Consider the following 7,357-nt stretch of genomic DNA (forward strand, 5'->3'; position numbering starts at 1 on the left):
TGTTAGACCCTGGGCTTTTCTGAATGAGAGAAAAACCACCTTTGAGGGTAATCATTGCGCCTGGAGTTCCTGGCCATCCCCCTCGTTTTATGAGGTTTCCCTGACTGCACTCCCTCCGGAACCAGGCAGTGGGCTTTGCTAATGAGGAGGCAGGTTTGCTCTGTTCCCATCACTCTCCCTGCTCTTTGGGAAAGTTATTTTAATGTGCTTTCAAAAGGACCTGCCCTGAAGGTTATGGGGGCTGTTGGGGCAATTAGTGGGAAGTTTCTTTTCATTTTATTCTGCCTTGGTAATGGCCTCCATACCCTTTGTGTCCTGATGCCTTTGTGTCTGGTCTGTGTGGAGCCAGGTTCAGAGAGGGTGGCCCCTTGCACTGGGCGGGTTATTAGCTTTACTGGGGAAATGCCTCTGGTGGTTCTGGGGTCTCTGCTTTTCTTTCGTCTTTTGCCTCTGATGTGGTTTCTCTTTGTCTTTTGTCCCTAGCCTCAGACTACGGCATGAAACTGCCTATCCTGCGCTCCAACCCTGAGGACCAGATCCTGTATCAAACTGAGAGGTACAATGAGGAGACCTTTGGCTACGAAGTGCCCATCAAGGAGGAGGGGGACTACGTGCTGGTGTTGAAGTTTGCTGAGGTCTACTTTGCACAGTCCCAGCAGAAGGTGAGGCCTGGTCAGGCCCCCTGCTTGGTCAGTGAGACATTGCCAGTCTGGGACAGTCCTATGCTATAGGCCAGAGAGTAAGAGCCTCTTCAGAAGTGAGAAACATATAGCTTAGAAGGAAAGCTGGATTCTTTCTGTCCCCAGAGAAGCTGTGTCCCCTTGCCCATGAAGCTGCCTCAGAGTTTGGTGACAGAAGGCAACACCAGAATCCTACTTCTTGGTCACCAACTGGTCCTTTTTTAAGGCCCTCCTGGATACTTCCCCACCCTTGGTTTTTAGCACCGCCTTGTTTTTAACCTTATTCTTTTTTTCTGTGCCTTTCTGTGAATTCCCTTCTTTTCATGCTGAGCTTTTTGTTTGTATCCCTTGTCCCTTAAGGCAAGGGTAAGACCTTTGGCAGTGAGGGGTTTTGATTTAGCCCAGGTAAAGGACTGTAGCCACCCTGGGGTGTATCCAGCCCAATTGTTTTTTCAATGATATTTGAACTTGGAACCTGGGCAGGTGCACAATATCTAACCACTGAAGCGATGTTAAGCGGATGGTTTTGATGTTATTGCTTTTTCTACTCCTGGAAGGTGTTTGATGTGCGATTGAACGGCCACGTGGTGGTGAAGGACTTGGACATCTTTGACCGTGTTGGGCACAGCACAGCTCATGATGAAATTATCCCTATGAGCATCAGAAAGGGGAAGCTGAGTGTCCAGGGGGAGGTGTCCACCTTCACAGGGAAACTCTACATTGAGTTTGTCAAGGTAATATGACTGAGGAGGGGCTCAGAAGAGAGGGCACAGGGGACAATTTGCTGCTGTGTTGGGCTGATGGCTATTTCCCGTTTCCTAGGGATACTATGACAATCCCAAAGTCTGTGCACTGTACATCATGTCCGGGACGGTGGATGGTAAGTCCTGTTTTGACCCGCTTTTTCGACTTGGGCTGAAGGATACGGTTGAGTATCCCCTTGAGGGGGAAATTCAGCTGGTCACTATTTTGGAAACACCTATTTAAAGACAAATTGTGGGGAATGCAGAGTCAGACAGATGGGGGCGAAGTAGAGCATGTGCTAGCCACCAGCCACCAGCTTTGATCTATGTTCACATGGTGCTGCTGCCGTTTAATCAGCTCTTTAGTCCTGAACAAACTCCTTTAGCTTCACTGTTAAATTGGATTAATAATGGTACTCACTGGTGTGTGCTGACCCTTATAATCATTAGGAATCTTCTAAAACATGTCCTTATTCTGTTTTTTTGTTTGACATCTATTTCCTGGGGGCAAAGGGAAGAGGCAAAAGGGAGAGTCCTTTAAAGTCTTGGTAAGATCTGAAAGCTTGCAGCATTGCTAGACCACACTAGGACAAAAGTTTACTAATTAATGTCCTTGGGATCCAGCCTTAGGGTATCTTTTTTTCCTGTCAGGGTTTAGATTATAGTGGCTGCTTCTTCCCAGGATGATTTTTTTTTTTTTTTTTTAGGATTTGGGTGAAGAGTTACAGAGTAAATTCACTTTTCATACAGCAGTTCACATATACTTTGTCTCATGTCATTGACCAAAATTTACAATGCAGCAGCTCCGCTCCCACCTCCCAGGATGATTTTTGCAGAGAAAGCTTGTGTTTTAGTAGTTGCTATCCCTAACCCTCCTCTGTGTCTTTTCCTAACTCATCCTAAAAGCACTGAGGATTTCATGCTGTTGTGTTGATGTCCCCCAAAGTGCAGATCTGATATCTAGCACAGTGTCTTGCCATCAAACAGATTTGTGCTGGAGTTTCTAGGAAGGAGCTAGGGCAGAGGGGCTGTGTGTGCTCAGAACCCAGAACCCTGTGGATCAGCTCTAACTAACTCAGATCAGCTCCAAGTTAGTTGCTGGATGAGTCAGAAGGGAATGTGGGGTGAGAAGGTAAAGGCTCAAGGAAACTAGAATACTGAGAATGGTACAGCCAGAGCAGTGTGAATGAGAGTGATGACACATGGCGAGGAAGAGTGGAACAAGTATCATGAAATGATTTGTGTAGAAATTGCTAAATGGGAGCCTAATTCGCTGCATCAACTTTCACCTTAAACACAGTAAAATATTACTTTTTTTTAAAAAAGGGACTGGGGTTGTGGAAGAGAGGGGACTTGAAAAAGGTTCAGTTTTGAGTGTCAGGGCATTGTCTCTGTCTAGTCTGGCCCTCTTAGGGTTCTGAAAGCAGTAGACGAGGAAGGGGAGATACCAAGCCTCCTTATAGGCAGGGCTGTCGCTCGTTTTTAGCTAAATCTAGAGAAGGCCAGTGCTTGTGTACCCTGGTGTTCTGTAAGCCAGAGGCTAGTTCTGCTACTTGGGCTGTCCTGTGGACCCTGGTTAGGTCAGGTATCTGTTATGGTTTATTTGCAGCTCATAAGGGTCTCACTTAAGTGCTGTGGATCTTAAATGGTATTTACTTTCTTATGTCAGATGTACCAAAGCTGCAGCCTCATCCAGGATTGGAAAAGAAAGAGGAGGAGGAAGAAGAAGAAGAATATGATGAAGGGTCTAATCTCAAAAGACAGACCAATAAGAACCGGGTGCAGTCGGGCCCCCGCACGCCCAACCCCTATGCCTCGGACAACAGCAGCCTCATGTTTCCCATCCTGGTGGCCTTTGGAGTCTTCATTCCAACCCTCTTCTGCCTCTGCCGGTTGTGAGAAAAAATGACCGTCCTGAACAGGGCGGAGGGGTGTGGGAAGGAAGCCAGACACACTGGTTTTGGTTTCTGTGTTTTTCACAATGATTAACAAAAACAAAACTCACACACACACACACACACACACACACACACACAAATTAAAGGAGATAAAAAGAGGCCGAGTGAGTAGAGAGCAGCCCTCACCCACCACCTGGTCCCGGACCTGCTTCAGCCCTAGTCCTCTCTGTGGCTGGCTCCCAGCCACCTCCTTCCTCTCCAGGGTACTTAGGGTAAAACTGGATCCTTCCTCCTCGAGGATCTAAGGCTGTCTACCCAGTGGAAAGGACTCTGAACTCAGAGCAGACATGGTTCCCTTTTTTAGGTTAGAAATTAACAGCAGGGAAATGTCATCTTATCACCTGAGAAGACCAGTGCTGGGAGTTGGTACGTTTTGAAGTTATGTCCAAATAAGTTTCCAGATGACCTAGGATTGACAGTGTGTATGTGAAGGTGTAGACTTTGTAAAGTAAAGATACAAAGGAAGGGGGATTAAAAGAAGAAGGAAGAAAGGAAAGCAGATGCTTTCTTATTTGGAAGCCTTTTGGATTTTTGTCCAGTGCTGGTTCTACCTTAAGTGTTCGAGCTTCGTCATCGCTTGTCTCCCTGATGTTTGCCAAGTAAGAGGACTGTCTGGTATCCAAGACGATTAGTTTATGTCAGGTCCTCAAGTTGCCTCTGACTTGTTACCACAACAAATCATTTTGATTTCAGTGCCTGTTGGGGACTTGATTTCCTCTCATTCTTTTCCTTAACCTGACTCATTTGCAATCTCTTCTCCCTGTCAACCAGCCCACTAAGTTATTGCCAAGAAGGAAGGAGACAATAGGGACTTGGGGTTCCTTCTGCTTGAATGTCTTACCCTCTGCCACCTCACCTTATTGGTACCTCCCTCCCTGGATCTCTGAGCCAGCAGTTCTTTTACTGGCCCCTTTGTAGGGTCTTGTTGCCAGGGGGCAGGATGCTTTCCAGCCTGCAGCAACAGAACACTTGACCTTAAAAGTCTCTTCTGGTCTTTGGATTGGAAAAGGCTTATGTTAGCATAACTTAAGAGCAACCTCAGAGACTTGAGCCCTACTAAGTGACCACTGTTTAGAGTGTCTAGTGTCTAATGTTCATTTATTCCCATGTCCTTCTATGTCACAAACACTTTTTCTGTCACAATTCACCCAGTTTTGGTTTATGCTCAGAGCTGCCCCAAGGCACTAGACTGATTGGCTGTATCTTTTAACCCAGCCATGGCCCGGTGAAGCTTCTCACTGGTTTTAATAATATGCCCCTCTGTTCTTTCATCCCCCTGCCCAAGTAGCAGCCAGGCTCTTGGTGTGATGGAGCTGAAAGACTTGGGTCAGCCATAGTCCCGGCAGCTCTGAAGCCAGCCTGAGCATCTAAGTGTCTTTAATTCCCTGGATTGATTTCTGCAGGAAACAAAGCGTTCCTGTTCCTCTCCTGTGTTGTCACTGTCACCCGTGTCCTAGTTAGGGCAGCAGTGAGGGAGGACCCAGGCAAAGTACAAGGAATGTCGTGGATGGGAGGACCCGGGTTCAGTTCAGTTTGGGCCGGATCAGCATAGAACCTCGGGCCAGGCCCATCTTTTGAGAACGTGTTTGATTTTGTGTTAGACTTACTGGATGTGTTTATTGGATGTTTTAAGCAGCCCACATATTTGTACTGCTCATTATGTGACAGAGTAAGTAGCAGCTCTTGGGCCCGTGTCCTGGCTTTTGGCTCCCAGGACATTTGGTGCTTGGAGAGTTGTCACCCTTTCTTTTAGCTGTAACTTGGGCCCCAGGACTGGGGTATTGAGTCAGGCAGCTGGCCGGCTGTGGCCTGAGGCCCGTTTGCCAGAGTGCTTCGTGAGCCTCCCCTGCTTCTGAAGGGTGGGACCTGAAGGCAGCCTTGGTTCTGGGACCGCCTCTCTGGGGCAGTGGACATCCTGACTATGAATTGGGCTCTGACAGCAGCTTTGCTTCCCATTTGATAACAACTCCCCGAAGCTGTGGGCCGCAGCTGATGGAGTCGACAGATGAGGAAGGATTTGACTGCCTCCATTTTGCCTTGTTTGTTAGTTTGGCTGGGTCTCTCTGAGGAAGGAGCGGCCCCTGCCTCCTCACCTCAATCCTCTGAGACTCAGAGTCTCAGAAGGACGCCCTGGCTCCTGGGGCCATTTCCTAATGGTACTGTAAGCCAAGCAGCTCTGCTTCTCCCTGTTTCCAAGCTCCCCTTTTCCCCTGAGTGTAGGGGTGGTGATGGCCACTTTCCTCTCTGGTTCTAGTCAAAAGGAAGGAATATCTTTCTATAGTTTGGGGAGGAAAAAAAAACTAAGGAGGAAGGGAGGAAACAGGAAGAAGCATAGTGGGGGCTGGGAGAGTGCCCTGGAGCTAAGCCCACCCCGCTAACCAGAGCTGCCCGGGGCTGGCTGCAGCTGGCTGTGATGCTGAACTTGAAAGCTTTTTTTTTTTTTTTTCTCCTACAAGGTGATATAGGTACATGAAGTAGTTAAAAGGGTGGGATGGGGTGCTCTTCATTTTTATTTTTGTATTGTGTGCGTCAAGAATTACTGTTTTTGTCTGTTGCTTTTTCCAACGATGGTTGGAGCGAGTGCCACAACGATAGGGAATGTGCCTAAGGCTGGGGAGGTAATTCATGATGCCAGGCAGAGGGGTTGGGAGGCTGGGGTGCTGCTACTGGACCCCACGCTCTGTCCCAGGTTTTTAGATCCCACTGAAGACCAAAGCTGATGGCTAGAGTGAAACTCCTTTTGACAGAAGTGTGGCTTTGGTTCTGTTTTTGGGTGGCTCTTGCAGAAACTCCTGCTGGCGATGGGCAGGGGTCAGGGGCCTCACTCATGCTGACTGAAATGCTGTCAGGATGTCTGTGAGTTTATGGACCCTCCACCAGAATCCATTGTTTGGAAAAGTCTCCACTGTTTAGGAACAACTGTTCTGTGGATGCCCTAGCTCTGATGAATTGAAGGACAATTCAAGTTTCTCCCAGTGCTGGTGACTCCCAGGAGGATAGCATAGACCTGGAGGGCCATCTCTTGGTTTGTGGGTGTGATCTTGTTCTCTTGTTCCCACTGTTTGCCTGAGAGATAGTGCCCTGACAGTGGGTGAGATTCTGAGGTTCCTTAGGCTTTGATAAAATGGGTTGACGTGTGAGTTCAGTTTTACCTTCTCCTTTCTGAGCCTGGGAACTATTTGATCCAGTTTTAGAATCTTGGTTTGACTTCCTTCTCTGTCCAGAGAAGCTTCTGTTTTAAGGAATTTCTCTTCCTTCTTATCCTGCCTCTAGGCTCTCCTGGGAAAGCCTGGCCGTGGCTTGTAGAATCTTAGCCAAACTTCAGAAAACAGCAGCAGTAGCTTCCCTTTCCTAGCACATGACACTCCTTTCCCTAGAAGTCGGCTCACCTTGGGAAGCCCGGGGAAAGGGTCAGCAGGTTCTCTGCCCTCCCCCGGGAATGGGGAGGACCCACCCAGGCAGCACAGTGCCTTTTCTTCCCCTGCTCTGAGCCAGGGTGGGCATTCCCTGTAGATTCAGGTCTGAGCAGGGGTCCTGTAGTCCTGTCCTGGGGCCGCTTCCCCACCTTTCCCTTCCCCTTTCTCCACTGGCCTGCTCTGACATAATTCAGTTATCTTCTTGCCTCAAGGAGCCTTAATGGCATCAAGCAGAATGCATGATTGTCCTCCGTGCCTCTTTGCCAAGATCCAGAAGGACCTGGGAGAGCAAGTGAGCTTTCCAGAGTTGAGAGACTAATGGATGCTCCTGTTTGTTTGTTTATAAAAAAGGGAAATGTGCTTGGGGCTCCTGTTGCTGTGGCTCTAAAGGGTGGAGACCCAGGGCAGGGATATGCGCCGAAGCAGAGCCAGGAACACCCAGGATCTGTTCCGAACCGCTGAAAAAATCTGCTGCTCTTCTGTGGAAAGGTGGGGATCAAAGAGCTCTACGAGAACTGCAGAGCAGCCTTAACGTTCAAGCTGCAGAGAAATCGGAGCAC

General features: G+C 48.3%; 1 protein-coding gene across 1 annotated transcript in view; it reads left to right on the forward strand.

Annotated features, from left to right (window-relative positions):
* MLEC (malectin) overlaps nt 1–3,322 on the forward strand; it is a 10,396-nt gene extending 7,074 nt beyond the window's left edge. Inside the window, exons 2-5 of the mRNA XM_007938226.2 lie at nt 484–662; nt 1,238–1,414; nt 1,503–1,560; nt 3,093–3,322. Coding sequence (XP_007936417.1) covers nt 484–662; nt 1,238–1,414; nt 1,503–1,560; nt 3,093–3,322 — 644 coding nt within the window. The remainder of the gene's footprint in view (nt 1–483; nt 663–1,237; nt 1,415–1,502; nt 1,561–3,092) is intronic.
* Nucleotides 3,323–7,357: the final 4,035 nt, after the last annotated feature.

The sequence above is a fragment of the Orycteropus afer genome, unplaced genomic scaffold (assembly GCF_000298275.1).
Source record: "Orycteropus afer afer isolate SDZICR_OR568_19922 unplaced genomic scaffold, OryAfe1.0 scaffold00048, whole genome shotgun sequence".
Lineage (NCBI taxonomy): Eukaryota > Metazoa > Chordata > Mammalia > Tubulidentata > Orycteropodidae > Orycteropus > Orycteropus afer.